This window comes from Nicotiana tabacum, chromosome 4, assembly GCF_000715075.1.
Source record: "Nicotiana tabacum cultivar K326 chromosome 4, ASM71507v2, whole genome shotgun sequence".
In the NCBI taxonomy this organism is placed as follows: Eukaryota; Viridiplantae; Streptophyta; class Magnoliopsida; order Solanales; family Solanaceae; genus Nicotiana; species Nicotiana tabacum.
In genome coordinates this window covers 1065683-1085486 of record NC_134083.1, presented here as the reverse complement: position 1 = coordinate 1085486, position 19804 = coordinate 1065683, and the positions used below count along the sequence as shown (strand labels likewise).

General features: G+C 38.8%; 2 protein-coding genes across 3 annotated transcripts; one reads left to right on the top strand and one right to left on the bottom strand.

Moving 5' to 3' along the window:
- The first annotated feature begins 5325 nt into the window (after positions 1-5325).
- LOC107819542 (kelch repeat-containing protein At3g27220) lies at positions 5326-10086 on the top strand. 2 transcript variants are annotated; one of them, XM_016645661.2, is made up of 7 exons: positions 5326-5712; positions 5782-5961; positions 6083-6312; positions 6485-6655; positions 7501-7606; positions 8439-8645; positions 9588-10086. In XM_016645661.2, exons 1-7 carry the CDS (start codon positions 5518-5520, stop codon positions 9753-9755), a joined length of 1257 nt encoding a protein of 418 aa, XP_016501147.1. In that variant the 5' UTR covers positions 5326-5517; the 3' UTR covers positions 9756-10086. The 2 variants fall into 2 exon arrangements, with proteins under 2 accessions (XP_016501147.1, XP_016501148.1); XM_016645662.2 differs by lacking the exon at positions 5782-5961 and having other exon boundaries at positions 5338-5712.
- An 851-nt stretch (positions 10087-10937) lies between these two features.
- LOC107819541 (uncharacterized) lies at positions 10938-17751 on the bottom strand. Its single transcript, XM_016645660.2, has 9 exons — positions 17435-17751; positions 16867-17067; positions 16662-16764; positions 15153-15232; positions 14993-15070; positions 13062-13153; positions 11897-12008; positions 11598-11723; positions 10938-11506 (listed from the first exon to the last, which is right to left on the bottom strand). Exons 1-9 carry the CDS (start codon positions 17684-17686, stop codon positions 11393-11395), a joined length of 1158 nt encoding a protein of 385 aa, XP_016501146.1. The 5' UTR covers positions 17687-17751; the 3' UTR covers positions 10938-11392.
- Between the last annotated feature and the right edge of the window lie 2053 nt (positions 17752-19804).

Sequence of the window (19804 nt, the reverse complement as noted above, 5' to 3'; positions counted from 1 at the left end):
TTTTTTAAGTATTCAATATACTTGTTTCTCATATCCCAGGTTAAGCTAGTAGAATTTATTTCAGCGTGCCCTTCTTCGATTACAGACCTTGAAAGTTGAACGACAGTTTCCAAGTTCAAACCATTCACCTCGACCGATGATCCCAAATTAGCAAGCGCATCGGCCTCGTTATTCTGTTCTCGTGGAACATGTCGTAGACTCCACTGTTTGAAATGGTTCAAAGTGATAAGCAGTTTGTCCAAATACCTTTGCATTCTGCCTTCTCGGACTTCGAAGATTTTGTTTACTTGACTCACCACTAGCAAAGAGTCGTATTTGGCCTCAACGACCTCTGCTCCCAAATTTCTAGCTAGCTCGAGACCTGCAATTATGGCTTCATACTCGGCCTCGTTGTTAGTTAACCTGATAGTTTTAATAGCTTGCCTAATAATGTTACCCGTGGGAGATTTTAAAACTATGCCAAGCCTGGACCCCTTTACGTTCGAAGCTCCGTCCGTAAAGAGGATTCATGCCTTCGTCGATAAATTTGATTTTAACAGTAGTTCTTTTTCGACTTCGGGTACGAGGGTCAGCGTGAAATCGGCTACGAAATCTGCTAAAATTTGAGACTTGATGGCCGTTCGAGGTCGATATTCGATATCATACCCGCTGAGTTTGATGGCCCATTTGGCCAATCGGCCCGATAGTTCAGGCCTATGTAAAATATTATGAAGTGGGCAGTTGGTTAATACACTTATGGGGTGCCATTGGAAGTACGGTCGTAACTTCCTAGAGGTGCTAACCAGTGCAAGCGCCAGTTTTCCAAGTGCGGCGCTTCCCCTAAGGTCCGACTTACATAGTAAATAGGAAATTGCGTACCTTCCTCTTCTCGAACCAGGACACTGCTTATGGCGACTTCTGATACTGCCAAGTACAGGTAAATTTTTTCGTCAGTTTTTGGAGTGTGCAGCAGTGGTGGGTTCGATAGATATCGTTTCAGTTCTTGCAACGCTAGTTGCCATTCCGGTGTCCAAGTGAAGTCGTTCTTCTTTTTGAGTAGAGAGAAAAATTTGTGGCTTCGATCTGATGATCTCGAAATGAATCGGCCTAAGGCTGCTATTCTTCCTGTTAACCTTTATACAGCTTTCATGTTGTTCACGATGGTGATGTCTTCAATGGACTTGATTTTGTCTGGGTTAATCTTGATTCCCCGATTTGACACCATGAAGCCGAGGAACTTACCCGAGCCGACTCCGAAAGCACATTTTTCAGGGTTGAGCCTCATGTTGTATTTCCTCAGGATATCGAATGTTTCCTGCAAATGGGACAAATGGTCCTCTGCGCGTAGGGACTTGACTAGCATGTCATCAATATAGACTTCCATTGATTTACCTATTTATTCTTCAAACATTCTATTTACTAGGCGTTGATAAGTAGCTCCTGCATTTTTTAGCCCGAAGGGCATTACGTTATAACAATATGTTCCATATCTGGTCACAAACGAAGTCTTTTCCTGGTCTTCCGGGTTCATCTGGATTTGATTATACCCGGAATAGGCATCGAGAAAGGTAAGGATCTCGTGGCCGGCCGTGGCATCGATCAAGTGATCGATGTTGGGCAGTGGATAAGAATCTTTGGGGCATGCTTTGTTCAAGTCTTTGTAGTCTATACACATTCTAAGTTTGTTTCCCTTTTTAGGCACTACGACCACATTGGATAACCATTCGGGGTATTTTACCTCTCTAATGGATCCTATTTTGAGCAGTTTAGTTACCTCATCTTTTATGAATGTGTGCTTTACCTCCGATTGGGGTCTTCTTTTTTGCTTCACCGATTTGAATCTAGGGGACACACTTAGTCGATGTGTTGTTGTGTCCGACGGGATTCCTATTATATCTAAATGGGACCAAGGAAAGAAATCGATGTTATCGATAAGAAATTGAATGATTTTCTTCCTGAGTTCGGGTCTCAAACCCCTTCCCAGGTATACCTTTCGTTCGGGCTAGTGATCGATCAAAATGATTTGCTCCAATTCCTCAATAGTTGATTTGGTGGCATCGGAGTCATCGGGGGTCACGAAGGATCGAGGGATCCACTGATCATTATCTTCTTCGATGCTCTGCTTATCTGGCTGGGTCGGGGCCGATGTCTTTGATTGCTATTTGGCTTTCCGGTCTTCGACTGTCCCTCCTTTTGAACCCGATCCATTCACTGGCGAAGACGAGGATGTTGGTTTTGCTTCCTCGACAAAGAACATTTCCTTTGCGGCGAGTTGTTCTCCGTATACTATTTTGACACCTGTCGGTGTTGGGAATTTGAGGACTTGGTGTAGGGTCGAAGGTACAGCTCTCATGCTGTGGATCCATGGCCTTCCGAAAAGGGCATTATATCTCATATCGCCTTCGATCACGTGAAACTTTGTTTCCTAAATTGTTCCGGCGACGTTTATCGGTAGGGTTATCTCGCCTTTGGTGGTTTCGCATGCCATATTGAATCCGTTTAAAACCAAAGTTGCGGATACGACTCGGTTTTATAAGCCGAGCTATTTTACGACCTTCGATCTGATGATATTACCAGTGCATCGTTATGGGGTTGGATGATTCCCTCTGCATCTTCATCATTGAACGATAAAGTCCCTGTGGGAGCGTAATCTTGAATTCGAGATCACTTTTCCCTCACAATCGACATTTTAGCGCGTTTGGGCAAAGGTCCCTGAGGGGTATCGACGCCGCCGATGATCATGTGAATGATGTGTTGTGGTTCTTCTTCTTCGTTTTGCTTGCCGAAGTCCTTGTTTTTAAAATGGTTCTTCACCCTATCACTCAAAAATTCCCTAAGGTGACCTTTGTTAAACAGGCGGGCTACTTCCTCTCTTAATTGTCTGCATTCTTCCGTTTTGTGACCATGGGTGCCATGATACTCGCATATCTGATTGGGATTCCTTTGGGCCGGATCGGTCTGCATGGGTCGAGGCCATCTGGTATCTTTGATGCGTTCGATAGCCGATACGATGGCGGATGCATCGATGTTGAAGTTATATTCCGATAATCGAGGAACTTCTATAGGATCAGCATATTTATCAAAGCCTCTCTTGCTCATAAGTCCCCGAGAATTTTGCCCTCGATCATACCTGCGGTTATTCTTAACTGTCTCATGTGCCGAATCGTGGTTCACCCGATCTGTGACGTACGGCTGGTGTCGGTCTCTGTTTGACCTTTGTTCTCTGTTGGTTTCCTTCGGAATTTTAGTGGTTGCGCGGTTCTGACGCGTGGGTTCATACGGAAATCCCAATTGATCATTTTCGACCCTGATTTTCGATTGATACCGATTGTGTATATCCGCCCAAGTTATTGCAGGGTATTCGATCAAGCTTTGTTTCAGCCGACGTGATGCTGTCGAACTCAGTCCGTTCAACCCTTGGGTGAAAGCTTGTACGGCCCAGTCGTCCGTGACTGGTGGCAAATCCATGCGTTCCATTTGAAACCGGGATACGAATTCCCTCAGTATTTTGTCACCCTTTTGTTTTACTTTAAATAGATCCGATTTCCTCGTTGCGACCTTTATGGCACCAGCATGTGCTTTTACGAACGAATCTGCTAACATGGCAAAAGAATCGATAGAATTCGGTGGCAAGTTGTGATACCAGATCATTTCTCCTTTTGCGAGGTCTCTCTAAACTTTTTCAATAATACGAACTCGATCTCATTGTCTTCCAAATCGTTGCCTTTGATGGCACATGTATAGGAGGTGAGATGTTCGTTAGGATCGGTCGTACCATTATATTTGGGAATTACGGGCATACAGAACTTTTTTGGGATCGGTTTCGGGGCCGCGCTCGATGGAAAAGGCATTTCTTCGAATCCAGCCCTTTCATCATGGGCGGAGCCCCCGGGATCTGATCGATCCTAGCATCATATGTTTCGAATTTTTTGTCGTTGGCTTCGACTCATTTTGTGAGTTCCTCGAGTAGTTTAGTAATTTCAGGAGCGGTTCCTGATTTTCGCTCGTTCGATTTCACTGTGTCGGGCTCCGTTCTGGGGGTTACTTCTCGAAGAAGTGGATTGGAGTTAGGATTACTTTGCATATGAGTTTGGCTCTGCAACTGAGCTATCGCTACTTGTTGGGCTTGTAGCATTTCGAAAATCATACGCAAGCTGACCCCGATTTTCCCCGCGCTGTGGGTGTCTCGGGCTATGGGTCGAGCGCCACCCTGAACGCTTCTTTCCTGCTCGAAACGTTGATTCGCTTCTAGAGCTATTCGTGAATTGATATCTACTGGTACTTCGGCTCGAATTTCGGGTTCCTCGATTCGAGCCTCGTTGCCGTTGTTGGGTAGCCTTTCGGCCACGGGCACCGAGTTGTTGGTTTCATCCTGAAGGCCGGTTTCGAGGTCAATTGGCGGAGCCATTGCTGGTATGAAGTTGTAAGCTGGAGTGTACTGTATATTTGTATCAAATAATCACTTGTTATCCTTAGCCCCACGGTGGGCGCCAAATTGTTTACCCGAAGAATCGGATAACGTTGAATTTATGTATGGTTCTAAGGGCAAGTAGATTCCTTTGATCTGAAAATAACAATACACGTATTTATGGTGCAAAAATAGAAGATGATGAACAAAGATATTTAGTGAGCTTTAGAAAGATAAACACAATGAATTCTTAATCCCAGCCAAAAAGTGCCTTCTATTACAAACTATCTTTTTCCTTTTATAGCCAAGGATCACTACTTTATCTATAGCAACATGATGGAATAAATATTACTAGTGGAGGACCCATGATGGTGTGTCTCCTCCTTAATTCCCGCAGAGATTCTCTCCTTTGGTGCGGTTGTAACAGCTTTTTATGTGTAAACTCGATACCGACTCGAGCTCGGTATCGGATCGGAACCTCGGCCTTGGTTTCGATCTAGGTGATCACTTTTGGGCATCGATGTTCGGGACCTGTATCGGTCGATGTTACCTCGGTCGATTCGAACGCCCGAGCTCGACGCCCCCATCTCGAAATTCTTTCGGGGTCTCCATGAAGATACCCCTTGATTGAAATGCCATCCTCGATCGATCTTCATGACCGAGGCTCGGTTTTAACCGTATACATATATACTATATACTTTTACGTATAATTATTTCCTCAAAATTTTGTTGTTAATAATATTGAAATTATTTTACAAAACTATATATTACATAACTTGATATAGTTGCATGTGACTCTGACTGGAAACTAGTATATATATATATATATATAGAGAAAATAAATATAAATAAAATTAACTCAATTCTAAAAGTGCGTGCTGATGTCCTAATTATAGTTGTTAATAAAGTTGGACTGCATATCTAGAAAGAGAAAAAATACAGTAAGAAAAAAGAGTTAAAGAGGAGATGGCAGCGGTACTGAAGCCAAACAGAGCTCGTAAACATTTTACTTAAAAAAAAGGGGAGTGGCAGAGTGTGTCTGGAAGTAAAGTTGGGATTGGGGATCAAAAAATTGGGTGTGGTCAGTAGTGTCGTACCGAGAGGACAAGATCTGGGGATTGGGCAATGAAATGAGAATAGGGAAAGCAGCAGCTGGTTCTAAGAGTAGCACCACCACCAAATTGGTCTTTATTTGCGTGGCGCTGTTAGGGGGCTTTCTTCTTGTAGATCTGCTCTGGGCTTCCTCTTCTTCTTCCTCTTCCTCCTTCAACTGGGCTCTCCCAACGTCCAATGTCCTTGTCTTTCCTAATCACACTCTCCCCAAGGTAAATCAACTGCGCATTCTTCACAGTTTCGTTTTCCCTTCAACTATCCTCTTAATTTTTTATTATTAGGCGAAGAAAGACGGAGATGCCGGTTCCCAGAGGATATTATCAGCTACTTTTGCGGATTTGCCAGCCCCGCAATTGAAGTGGGAGAAGATGGCCACATCCCCTGTGCCTCGCCTTGATGGTGCTGCTCTCCAGATCAGCGACCTTCTTTTCGTCTTTGCTGGTTATGGCACCATTGATCATGTCCGCACATCACCCTAATAATTTTCCTTTGTCCGTCGTTTTCTTTTTTATTAAGCGAACTGCCAGATTTTCTCACCTTCTGCCTGTAATGACATTAAATTTTTTTTTTTTTTAAAATTAGGTTCATTCGCATGTGGATATTTACAATTTCACGGCCAATTCATGGGGAGGGACATTCGATATGCCCAAAGAAATGGCTCATTCACACTTGGGTATGGTAACTGATGGCAGATACATTTACGTTGTTACTGGGCAATACGGTCCCCAGTGTAGGGGTCCTACTGCTCGCAATTTTGTTCTCGACACGGAGACGAAGCAATGGCAGGACTTGCCTCCTTTGCCAGTCCCAAGGTACTGAGTTTATTGCCAGGCTTGAAGAAATGGCTCTTTCACACTTGTGCTTTCTCTTTGCTTTCTGAATTTGAGTTTGATGTAAAATTCTATAGCTTATTAATTAGGTTACTGCAGTATGTTTGAGTTTTATATAAAATTGTAAAAGCTTATTAATGAGTTTGATTCTCAGGTATGCGCCTGCAACACAGCTTTTGAGAGGCAGGCTTCATGTAATGGGTGGGAGCAAAGAGAATAGACATACCCCAGGATTAGAGCATTGGAGTATTGCTGTTAAGGATGGAAAAGCTTTAGAAACGGAGTGGCGGACTGAGATACCCATTCCTCGTGGTGGACCTCACAGGTATTTGGCTGACTTCATGCAGATATTATTATTAGCATAATATAATATATGTGGCAGATTGCATAATGCACTCTCAGAAGGAAAAGTCGGGAAAGGGAAATCTTGATGGGCGTGAAGGGTTCATCTTAGAGGGAATGAATGAACACCTGATAGCAGCAATAATACTTTGCGCAATCTAATTCAAGTTCAGTATAGAGCAGTTAGTGAATAGTAACTAGGGTCTAGGAGCTTTAAATTCAAAATAACAAAGATGAGAAATGAGTTTTCCTGCTAATCTTTCTAAAGGTGATGAAAACTTTGACAGTTTAGTGATAGTTTCCCTGCGTAGTGGTTTGAAATTCACAAGAGTGTGCAGTTTTTTGGGATAACATGGGATAAGGAGGGAAGTTGCATGCCACGTTTTCTTTTCTATTCAGGGAGATGTTATGTCCATTTTGATGTTGATAGTTTGTGTTGTTGTTTTTGTTCTCAAGCTTGTCCTTTCAGTTTCAACTGCGTGAGGAGAAGAATATTTGTGCTGGTGATTCAATTAGTATCTTCTGCGAATGTACTCTAGGATGTGGATGAGGGAACTGATTTAACAAATTTGATAAATCACTATGCCCCAAGTCTTGGTTGCTGGACTCAAACCTTTTTCAACTAAACAGTTGGTGTTTCTAAAGCTTTAGGTTTCAATACAATTAGCAAGAGAATAATCAAATGCAAGTGACATATGTGGACTGTATATCCAAATTTGCTTTGTGTGATGTATTCAGAAGTTAGTCAGACATGTATGTTAACCCGATAAGTTTTTAGGAGTGCATAATTGAATAAATTTTCTGCTTCTTGGTTGACCTTTCATGCAGGGCGTGTGTTGTATTTGATGATCGACTTTATGTCTTTGGTGGTCAAGAGGGTGATTTTATGGCTAAACCTGGATCACCTATTTTCAAATGCTCACGTAGAAATGAGGTAATCGGACCGTGACTTGGCTTCTGTAAGTCGTATATTTGTTTGATAAGATAAGGAAATTTCATTAATAAAGTACCAATGAGGTACTACAAAAATACAGACAAGGGATTACAGCATTGCTGTTCCAATTACATTCCCAGAAGTTCCTGAAAATCAAAATGTTGAGACCAGTTTTCTATCATGTTACTGCTACAACAAAAGTATAAATTCTCTAGGGATCTCTTTTTTTTATAAAGAGAAATATGATTTTTATTGTCCTTCAAAGCATCTCTTGTTCCTCTCCAACCAATGTGTAAGTCGTCTATTGGTTAAAAATATTTAAAAAGTTATGTTCCAGTTAAGCTTTGGGCATTAATGACTTTTTATGGAACTTTATTTTGCTTTGCATGAAAAAACTTGGCCAGATTAGGACATGTTTTTTCTCACTTTGGATGTAAACAGTTAGTTATTGTCCAAAAATATCTTCTTCTCGTTAGCTGAAATTTGCCAAGTGGAAGGTCATATTTCCTTTTGTGGCATATTATTACCTAAAGAGAGAAGAGGTTCTTGACTAGTTGATTCTTTGGCTACACCAGCAACAATTGAAGGATATTAGTGATTTCAAGTTGATATGATCATTCTCATCTTTGTTATCTACTATCCAGATCCTTTGCAAATTGAAAAACAGTATAGCTAAAAGATGAAAATTGGAAGAAGGGTGGGGGATTGATAAAAGCAGATCAAGTCTCACACTCCCAAAATACTGAGAATTGGAGCTCATGTAGGGGTTGAGAGTGTGTTTTACTCTAATGTCGTTTTGGCTAAATATAACTATGGAGCTTGGCTCTTACAGGTTGTATATGATGATGTTTACATGTTAGATGATGACATGAAATGGAAAGTGTTGCCTCCCATGCCAAAGCCAGATTCCCATATAGAGTTTGCTTGGGCTATTGTCAACAGATCTCTTGTAATTGTTGGAGGAACTACTGAGAAGCACCCAAATACCAAAAAGATGACCCTTGTTGGAGAAATATTCCAGTTTCAGTTTGATACACAGGTATTGTTTCTAATCTTCAACAAACTGCAAAGACGTTGTCTATTTTGTTTATCTTAGAATTTAGTGATTCCTTATAGCCTGTCACTTTAGTCAGCTACATTTAGCTTAGCAGATACATCGAACTGCACGATGCGCTTAGACGTATCCGTTCGTTTCAATTTATGTTCAGTCTGTACAAAAGGTACACAAAGGATCTAGAGCGTCTTATTAGGATCTTATTGATACCCTCCCCTCTTTCCTTGTCCAACAGTCTCCTATAGGCCTGTTAGAGGGAAACTGTTCAAAAACGTGGTCTAGCAGTTACAAATTATCCTTTAGCCCTAGACGCATAACTCATCAAAAGATATGCCTGAATATGGCTATTATCTATTTCAATTCCACATTTCTCTATCACATAGATTCCACGGGGACAGAACAAATACAACACAAATTTAGATCTCAACAATGCCTTTAATTTGGTCCTCAAATTTGTACATTGCAAGGTTGAATTTGGCTATGCAAGTGAAGATTCTTATTTTTTTTCCACAAATACATGGACTTCTTTCTCTTTTTATCGATCATTTGAACTGTTTACATGTTGGTGACGTGTTCACTGTCTCAACAAATACTCTGCCCTGGTATCTTAGCTTCACATCTTTACCTTAGGATCATCAGACTCTCAGTAAATCTCTTTGGTCACCTTGGTCATGCAGTTACCTTACCTTGCTCCTACATGTAAAAATCAGGTGTCACCATGATTAGAATGCATGCTTTTCACAACAGTGAGTGATGTTAGACAATTGATATTTTAACTCTCCACTTTATAGTTGTGTCAAGTCAAAAGTGAAAAGGTAAATTAGGATGAATGGAGTTAACGTGATGTGATTCTAGAAAACAACCTGTTTCTTATGTGCTGCTTTTTGTATTCTTGTTTTTTTACCTGCTGGTTTTGATCCAAAGCAGAAATGGAAGGTTATTGGCAAACTTCCTTACCGTGTAAAGACAACTCTTGTTGGCTTCTGGAATGGATGGTTGTACTTCACATCAGGACAAAGAGACAAAGGACCGGATGATCCAGCGCCAAGGAAGGTCATTGGAGAGATGTGGAGAACGAAATTAAAGTTGTTATGAGCTCATATATTTACCTAACCTTCTGCCCTCGTAGAGAAATGTTATAGTGTAAATTAATGCGAGTGCTTTTGTTACTCTTCTCTTTTTTATTTGTTTCCATGCGATTTATTTTGGTCCAACCTCATTTAACCATGGGTGGAAACCAATTACATAGTGGAGAGTGGAGAGTGGGCAGTGTTATATTCTTTTAGCTTCAATTTTTATCGTTGCAAGTAACTGAATAAACGCTTTAGTCTTCAATTTGTTTTTTTCTTTCTTTCTGGAAATGGATACGTGTTTTTAAAAATAAAAAAAAATAAAAAAAAATCTCTTCTTTGGTGGTTCTACGTCATAACCTTGAGTTTCATTTTTTTTTTTGTGGGCGCTTGAAAGTGACAAGAAAGAAGGTTGTTTGCCGGTCTTGTCTGTAGAAGAGAAATCCTTTCATCAATCATCTCAATCCCAGTGCTTGCTATAGGTGGAGACGCCATTTTTGATTCCTTTATATAGAATGTTCATCATCTGAAATGAAGTAGCCAATCTGACTAAACTTGAACCTTTGGTCTAGCGTAACTATTTATTTCCCAAAGCTACATACCTTTTGGGATCTCTCTCTCTTTGCAAGTAATTCCGACCAACACTTTGCAAGAACTATTCATTGGCCATGTTGGGGCCAGACCATACTTCAAAATAAGGCAGGTGGCGATACATTCTTTCTTCTAAGTACAATTATGATACATTCTTTTTTCTAAGTACAAAATATGTGCATAGATCAAGATATGACTTTCATAACTAAAGTGCGCAAATTTTCACTCTACTGGTTTCCAAGCCGGCAGTTCAATAAGGTTCCAGGTACATGAATCATAAAGATACCTAATTTGCAAATAAAAGAGTGTGAGTTACGCATTGGCTTAATCTATACCAAAATATTTCAGATGCTTGGGAGCCCCCATCTGCAATGAAACCATAGAATTAGGTGGACGGGTTACATTTTCTGAAACAACGACGACCCAGTGAAATCACACAAGTGGGGTATAGGGAGAATAGTTTGTACGCAGACCTTACCCCTACCCGATAGGGCGGAGAGGCTGTTTCCGATAGACCCTCGGCTCAAGGAGACAGAAAAGACGAGAAGAGACAATAAATCAGTATCGTCAACAGAAATCATAGAAATAATAACAGCATCATAAAAACCAGAAAATAGATGACAAGTAATCAAGGCCCGGTGCTATGAAAAACACAAGGCGTTTTCTGATAAATAAAATAAATAAAAACCTCACCCACAGACACAACAACAATCCAGTATAATCCACTAGTGGAATCTGGGGAGGGTAATGTGTACGCAGACCTTACCCCTACCCTGGGGTAGAGAGGCTGTTTCCAATAGACCCTCGGCTCCCTCCCTCCAATAACTCCCCACCTTGCTCTTGGGGTGACTCGAACTCACAACCTCTTGATTGGAAGTGGAGGGTGCTTGCCACTAGAGCAACCCACTCTTGTCACCCAAAGACACACAACCTTTGTAAGTTTTACAAGTTCATGCTTCCCCAGGAAAATTTAATGATCTCACAGTCTTGCAACACAACTATTCTAGCACACATTATTTCACCTAGCCTTCTGACGTTCTTGAGTTACAAATGCATTCTGTAATGGTAATTTCATTTCTCCATATTGTACAATCGACCTCTATTTACCAGTTTCCACAGTGCTGCTTTTGCTTCTTCTAGTGTTTCAACGGAATGACCTTCAAAAGATATTCTCTGAATGTTTAACTGCAGGAGATTTTTAGTGAAAACACTTGGTTACAAGGGTAGAGGGCAAGGCAAAAGCCAATAACATAAACAAGAAGTACAGAGAAAGTACCTCTGCACCCTGCCGGACACGGATATCAGCTCCCTTGCTATCTATTGATATTATGGCAGCATCATCCACCTCAGCTTCTCGCGACAAAAGATCTTTTAGAGGCTTTGAAAAAATTGCATTTAGCTCCTATAAGAAAAACCAACTTGTTTTCAGACTTACTCCGAAAAAAGGAAGGAGAAAGAGGAACTTATGAGCTGCTACTTCCACAAATACCTTGATACATATAGCATTATAGCTGCATAAAAACATTAATCTAGTAGCCTAAATGTCACCGATTTCTCGAAATGCCAAAAGCACACCTTAAGATTTTGTTCACCTCCATCAATAGCAATCTTGTCAGGCCGCAAAGTTTCATAATCATTGACATCCACCCAAGCAACTGTTCCAAAGCCTCCAATGAAATATATCTCACTGTTGTAGGTGACAAGGCAGGTTAGTGGTATTAGCTAGAGAATTGCTAATCGTCTTAGCAACAACACGAAACTTGATTTTCACACATACATTGACTAAAGGAAAGTGCAACATGTGGATTGAATCTTCCTATTGATGTACTATGATTTGCAACAAAATAATCAGCTGAGGGAAACAAAATGATAGGGCCAATATAGAAGCTCGAAGTGGGTAGCCTAAACCAACATCCACAACAAAATAAGACAAGCCCTTAGAAGATCTTGTGCACTGCCAAATAGTTAATAGTTCAGAGATCAATTGTGTTGAAATTTGGCATATGCATACAAATTGAGGCAAATAGAGTGTTAAAAGAACGGGCACAACTAAAAGTAAATTTTACGTGGATGTTCTAAAGGAAATAGTTCCCAGTAAAGTTGCTCAAGGCACGCAGATTATGACTATGTATACAAGAACAATAAAAATACACTAAACGTGTAGCAACACATAATCATCTGATTTGAGATGCAAGAAACTAAACTGTTGGCAAGTGGGTAATGCCAACAGACAGAAAGATTCCTACTTTTCCCTAGCATTTTAGAGTAAGCAACATCTCTATACTTGTACTATTTCTCAACATCAACATAACTCAAAACCACTTGGGTCAAAACTAGGTTTACTAATGAGGAAATATTTGGCAGCAAAAGAACTCATTATAAGCTGTTACAGACAGTAAAGAATTTTCATGTAATAGAGCTGATATCATCCAATTAAGCAGTACCACTATACAAATAAAGACTTATATGAGCCACCAAAAAGGTTGCGTAAGAATGGAGGCTTACAACTAAGTATGAAAAATCTGAGTTCACAGACACCTTTTTCTTTTCTTTTCTTTTTGTAGGTATTAGAAGGGCTGAAGATATCACACAATCCATTTTCTAATGAAGAATTTCCCCATATTGCCAGATTGTGCAACTGGCAACTCAAGTCTCTAGGAGAATATGCATTCAACGGTAGAACCAAAAATATAAAGATGCTATACGAGGAAAGAGCTACTCAAAGGAAAAAAGTGAGAACCTTATATTTTGCATCCGAAAGTAATAAAAGTTTCCCCATTGTTGAGAAGCTCCTTGCTGATGTTTTGCTATATATTGCTTATGTGCCCATTCCTGTGGTGACAACCAATATTGTATCATTTTAACATTTACAAATCGGAAAAATTGGGAGGGTAGTGTGTACCCTACCTTATGAAGGTAGAGAGGCTGTTTGAAATTAAGAAGAAAGAACAAAATATAAAAAGGCACGTGCAGCTCTGAGCCTCTGATATTAAACACTAAAATTAGAGAAACTAACATGCCACTGAAATCTAATGCAGGATCAAACAACGGAGAACACAATTAGTCCAAGTCAAATGCGATAAACCAACAGCGACAACGAGTACTCCCTAATCAAAAAGGAACATGACGGAAATACAATGAGGCATACAACAACAACAACAACATACCCAGTATTATACCACACCGTGGGGTTTGGGGAGGGTAGTGTGTACGCAGACCTTACCCCTACCTTGTGAGGATAGAGAGGTTATTTTCAATAGACCCTCGGCTCAGGAAAGCATAAGCACCACATTAATGAGAATATAGAGAAGAAGGGACAACACCATAAAGCCATATAAAAGCAGAATAAAAACAACAAGATAGTAAGGTGATCAACAATGAAAGAAAACAACGGTTAGTCATAAAAACCTACTACCAACAAAAAGCGAGACTGCGTGCAAATACTACTGTTATGAACACTCTAGACTACCTACCCTACTACCCTAATCCTCGACCTACATACCTTCCTATCAAGGGTCATGTCCTCGGTCAAAATTATATACATGGGTAAAAGTATAAATGGGTAGAAGTATAAATATAAAAATTCCCAAGAGTACTTTAGGGTTTCAAAATTACTTTATTATATACATGGGTAAAAGTATAAATATAAAAAATTTTAACGGGTTAACGATTTATCCGATAAGGAAATTGAGTAATCCGCTCCAAAACCGTTAAGCTGTTAATTATAAAATCTCAATCCGTTCACCAACCGTTATCCCGATAACCAGATACCAATAAAACAATAAGTCGTTTTTTCGGTTCGGTTAACGGTTACGGTTCGGTTTTGAACAACCCTAATGTGCACCTCTCCTCTCTACATTCACTGTAGGGGTAAGGTCTGCGTACTATCTACCATCCCCAAACCCCACTAGTGGGACTATAATGGGTTTGTTGTTTTTTTCCCCTCTCTCTCTCTCGATCTCTCTCGATATCGAAGAAATTCCCTGTGTGGTTGTGGCCCCACTTCAGTTAGTATCTTTCTCTTTTTTCACGTCTCTAATTGATGTCTATTTAACAATATTAGAATAGGAGAGTTTCTACTTACCTTTTCTACTAGAATAGGGTATTAAATTCGTAGCCAAAACCAGATAAATCACAAGAAGAACTACATAGTACTGATGGAAGTTAAATGAATTTGAAATGATCTCAGTCATCCAGACCACGATATTCCCCTTCTAAGAAGTATCTCAAATTTAACTTCCCATTTAAAAAGAGCAGAGAGAAAAGAAGAGAAAAAGGGGAAAATGGGGGTCTGGTATGATAATTCATTTGATACATTCATCTGGTGTGAGAATTCACTTGGTACAAACCTTGACTAGTAAAATTATTAAGAATAAACAGATCGGGCTTCATATACATCAGAGGAGATATGTAATTGCGTAAAGAACACATTTGACCCGATGCTTTCTTCTTATTGTTTTGATTACTATCATACAGATTGTAAAGGAGATATATACAAGATAGTTAGGAGAAAGTCCAAATGCCTCCAGGGTCACGAGTCTATAAGCAACAGTAACAATTTCAGGAGTGCCAAAAGAAAGCCTTTATCTAACAAATTCCTGGTGCAGTAAGAACCAGTTTATTCGACAATAGTTTATGAATAAATCACTAAAATTTGAAGAAGGCAGCTACCTGTTGATCTTCCGGGAGAGGATAGACATCACCGAATATTGTTACCCTTGCATTAGATAAACAACTCCAACCCGGGATCTAAAACGCAAAAGATCAAGAAACTCAAAGGCAGAAGATTTCAGTCAAACATAATGAATGCTTGTGGAAATACAACACTAACCTGTACAACCAGTGTGCATCTTGGGTCAGCTAGCAGGTTCCTTGTGTGTATAGCTAACGGTGAGAATGAAAATATTGGGTCTGAAAGTATGACAGGTCCATGTTGGAGCATTATTGGAAGATGGATTTGATGGAGATAACCTTGAACAAGTATTTCACGCCAAGACTTTGCTTTTCTTTTTTTATTATTATTCTTTTTGTATTCCATGTTCAGCTTTTAAACAATGCCAGGAACATTAAACTAGCTGGATTATTTAATTTACTTTGAAATTTACCTGTATCTTATTAGGCGTGGTTTTTCAGGCGAAGTCTTGTCAAACAGTAGAAGCACTTGGATAAATTGTTTAGTGGTCCTGATATGCTACAGTGAAACTCAAATCACCAAGATGAATACCTCTGTCACAATTGTAACATTCAATTGTGTAATCGGTGCAGTCAAAGAGAAAAAAATTACGAGTGAAACCTCCCATTATATCTTTTGTTTAGCATTCTGTTTATACTGTATACAATCAATTAGTAGTTGAGCCTGATGTTAAATTACAATCTGCTTGTTTAGCAAGCCTTTCTAGCCACCAAGAGTGCAATTTGTTTGCCAAGGACCATAAGTAACCCAATGCTCTGTACGGGAAAATGAAAGCAGAATTATTTCAGATCATTTATGGTCTCCTCTTGGATCCTTATCGTATTTTCTCAATCACGGAACTTTGCCACTATCAGATAGGAACTAAAAAGATGCCTTTGCAGCAGGACAATATTTTTTAGCTTTTACAATAATCCTGTTCGTAATATACTAGAACAGTGGATTTCTTATGGTCCATCACTCTTGGTCAGAAACTAGATATAAGGAATTCAATATTTCAAATAATCAGGTTGGTTTCTGTCCATGGAAATTGATTTGGAAGGTTAAGATTCCTTATAAAGTGGCCCACTTTACATGGCTGTTGGCAAAGGAGGCAGTCCTAACCTAGGATAACTTGGTCAAGAGAGGATACCAACTTTGTTCTAAATGTTACTTACGTGGAGAGGAGGCATAGACAATCAGTCATCGTTTTTTGCACTGTAGGGTGACTTCACAATTATGGAGGATGTTCATCAATTTGAGGGGATTATTGTGGGTTATGCCAAGACGATTTCTTGAAGTTCTAGCATGCTGGAACAGAGAAGATAACCCTTCCAGTCATAAAGAAATATGGAAGATTCTTCCTACTTGCATCTGGTGGACAATTTGGGAAGAAAGAAACTGAAGATGCTTTGAAGATAGATCCAACAACATCCAGAAGATGAAAATGAAATGTTTAGTTCTTTTTTATTTTTGGTGTAAAGAAGAATACCTAGAAGATCCTGAATCTATTATTGATGTATTAGAATCCTTATGAGAAGAAAAAGGATTAGGAGAGTTCCTCCTGTACTTCACCTTGTAATTATCGATGAGACTACAGTTTCTATGTAGTCTTTTTATTTACATACAAATATGTTACCTTTTTAAAAAAAAAAGAGTTTAGTAGCTTACGTCCCATGGCATCTGGTGCAAAATCTACAAGTGAGCCAAATGGGTAACCTTCTCGTCGATGATGCATCCGAGACATAACGGTGCATAAATGAGCAAACCTAGCCTACAATGATGGATATACAGGGTGGAGGAAAAACTCGAGAAAGCTTTTAGCTTTACAAACTTGTGAGGAACACAACAAGATATCTGGTAACAAGGGAGTTACCTGCTCCATTAAGTTGCGAACAGCTAAGGCAGGTTTAGGTAGGCCATGAGCTGAGGTTGCACTTTGTACACCTCCAGATATGGGAGTTCGGAAAAGCCCAGCCCTTGTACCTCCAGCAGTCGTGCTGAGATAAGAGGGTGTAACGGACTTTGTTGATTGATCCAAACCAACCTCATTTCCTTGTCTTTGATCTGAATTATCCTTTAGAATATGAGAAAGGCCATCACAATTCACAACAAAGCTGAAGAAGCTATTACGAATTTCCGGTTATGGACTATATGGTGGAAAGAGAAGCCTGATTCGTCGTGCCAAAGACGAAGTGCATCTAAGGTGTTTAAATTAATAATATTGAATGGTGTCAAAAAGCTCAAGGTCTATTGTCTATTTATATCATCTAATGTAAAGCTGCCTCTGTCTACAATCTAAAAAATCTACCTTTCTCCTTTTTTCCAATCTAATACTCCGTTACAAGAAGGAAAAAGAGTAAGAAAAGGAACAATTTTAGATGTTGTACAAGGGAAAAGGTTGAATTTTTAGCACTATCCTACGACAAGGCGAGTTTAGTTACCTGTGACCAAGAAAAAGTGCCTTCAGAAACTAGAAGCCCATTATCATTGTCATCCTCTTGTTGGGCACGGGCAAGCGTTAGGTTGGGGAAGCGGCAGCCGAAGTAACTCGTTCGCAGAGACCCCGAACCAGGCTTGTTAGTTGGTCGAATGGATTGAAAAGCAGAGGGAATAGTTTCTGAAAACCTAGAGAGAGAATGGGAGCTTGAAAGAGCAGCATCCATTGACGAAGAGATAGAGATTGACGATGCCATCTTGTCTGTTATTCTACTCAGTTGGAGGGAAGACGTTGACCAAAAAGCTACACTAGTACAGTATTTGTAGTATTTCAAGTGTGCTTGCAAGTTTTACAGTTAGTTTGTATTGTTGTTACTCGTTAAATGTATATTCGAAAAAAGACTAAATGTATGTAACCGTAACGCACCCAACATTATTTTTTATATAAATCTATAACCACATCGATAATTAGGGTATGTTTTATATTTTATGAAAATAAACTGAAAAAATACAGAATCGTACCGAATAAATTTTATATGTAAAAAATATATTTATATACTAAGTTTAAAAATAATAATGCATTAAATTTTTCTTTGGGCCGTGAAATTATGAAAACTGTTACAAGCCAACAAGTAATTAAACTCAAAATACTAATTCCTAAAACCTATTATGCTACTTCTACTCAAACTAAGTTATTTCAAGTATCTTCATTAGCAAGACACAGAGTATTCTAGCGATTATAAGTAGCAAATTATAATGTATTGAATATGTCATTTCATATAGTTTAGATTTATCTTTTTGAATATTTAATCTTGTATAGATTTTATTCTTGAGTCTCAGCTTGGTTAATATCTTTCCACTCGTGTGATTTATATTTTCTTTGCCTTTGCTTGGTTTCTTTTACGTTGTTGTACAATAGTTGATGGATCTATACTCTATCAATCTTTTATTTTTTTTTAATTCATCACCCATTAAACAGTAAAAATGTCTATAGAGTTTTGCTAAGTCCTATAAAAGAACATATGTTATTGCATTCTACTTCTACGGGTTAATTACATGATATTTAAAAAAATAACGAAAATTAACCGAACCGTACCGATACCGAAGAGAAACCGACATCATTGAGACGGTGTCGAAAAATCTAATTTTGGTTATACATAATAGAATAACCGAAAAATTGGTATGGTACAAATTTTATAAAATAACTGGCAGAACCGAACTATTGACACCCCTAGTTATAGTTCCGGAACCAAAATGTGGTTATTTTGGACTCAAGCAACACAAAAAGGTTAAAAAAAATTGGGCACCATTTTATATATAGCACGGTTATTCACTGCGCTATACCTTAACGGCAGTTTTGTCCGTTAAGGTATAGCGCAGTGAATAACCGCGCTATATTTGAACTTAAAATGGGCGGGAGGTATAGCGCGCATATATAAGGCGCTATAGTATAGCGCCCGCATATATAAGGAGCTATAAGTGTGCCATCTCCTTCCCCCACCAGACGCGAACCAGCACACCCCCAAACCAAAAAATCGGTCCCCCTTTATTTTTTAAGAAAAAAACTCAGTGGAGCCCACCCGTCCCACAAAAAGTGTAACTTCTCGGTATTGTAGCAATCTTACATCGGACCTAAGGCGTTATCGCGTAGTGGATTGCTTGTTTCGTCCCCCAAATCATCAAATCCTTACCTTCCAAAAAATTATAAATCGAGGTATTCCGACTTACTTTTTGTTAAAATTCATGTATAAAAAATGCATATTAGTTATTTTTTACTGTGATTTATGTTTTTTCGTGATTGTTTTGTGATTTAATTAATTTATTATTTTAAATCCGGATTAGATTATTGTTATGGTAAAAAAATAGTAAAATAGATAAATTGTTATTTCATGAACAATTAATGTTATTAGTTGTTATAAAAAATATTTATTAGTTATTTTTTACTGCGGTATATGTATTTTTGTGATTGTTTTGTGATTAAATTAATTTGTTATTTTTTATCCGGATTAGATTATTTATGTGCTAAAAGATTAGTAAAATTGATAAATTATTATTTTATGAATAATTAATGTTATTTAGATTTTATTGTTGTACATATATTAATATGTGATTTTATTGTTGTTTAGTGCCCTTTAGTGTTGTGTTGTGCCCGTAATTATAATCAGGTGCCCTTTAGCGTAGTAAAATGTAGTGCCCTTTAGCATAGTATCTTTGTAGTTATTGAAATTAACCGTTTAATTATTTGTTAACCTCAAAAATATTTTTTTTAAAAATGATAGTTCAAACACAAACTCTCTCGAATGTTAGTCAACAAATGTAAGAAAATAACATAAAAAACAATAATATTTGTCAAACTAAGTGTTTTTATATGAATA

Excerpts from the sequence above, each read along its gene's own strand:
- LOC107819541 (XM_016645660.2), bottom strand. The coding sequence starts at position 17,686 with ATGGCATCGTCAATCTCTATCTCTTCGTCAATGGATGCTGCTCTTTCA. Across the intron at positions 15,071-15,152 it reads GATGCACACTGGTTGTACAG|ATCCCGGGTTGGAGTTGTTT; the intron begins GTTAGTGTTGTA and ends TTTGCGTTTTAG. Across the intron at positions 12,009-13,061 it reads TTTCGGATGCAAAATATAAG|TGAGATATATTTCATTGGAG; the intron begins GTTCTCACTTTT and ends CACCTACAACAG.
- LOC107819542 (XM_016645661.2), top strand. The coding sequence starts at position 5,518 with ATGAGAATAGGGAAAGCAGCAGCTGGTTCTAAGAGTAGCACCACCACC. Across the intron at positions 6,313-6,484 it reads CCTCCTTTGCCAGTCCCAAG|GTATGCGCCTGCAACACAGC; the intron begins GTACTGAGTTTA and ends TTTGATTCTCAG. Across the intron at positions 6,656-7,500 it reads CCTCGTGGTGGACCTCACAG|GGCGTGTGTTGTATTTGATG; the intron begins GTATTTGGCTGA and ends CCTTTCATGCAG.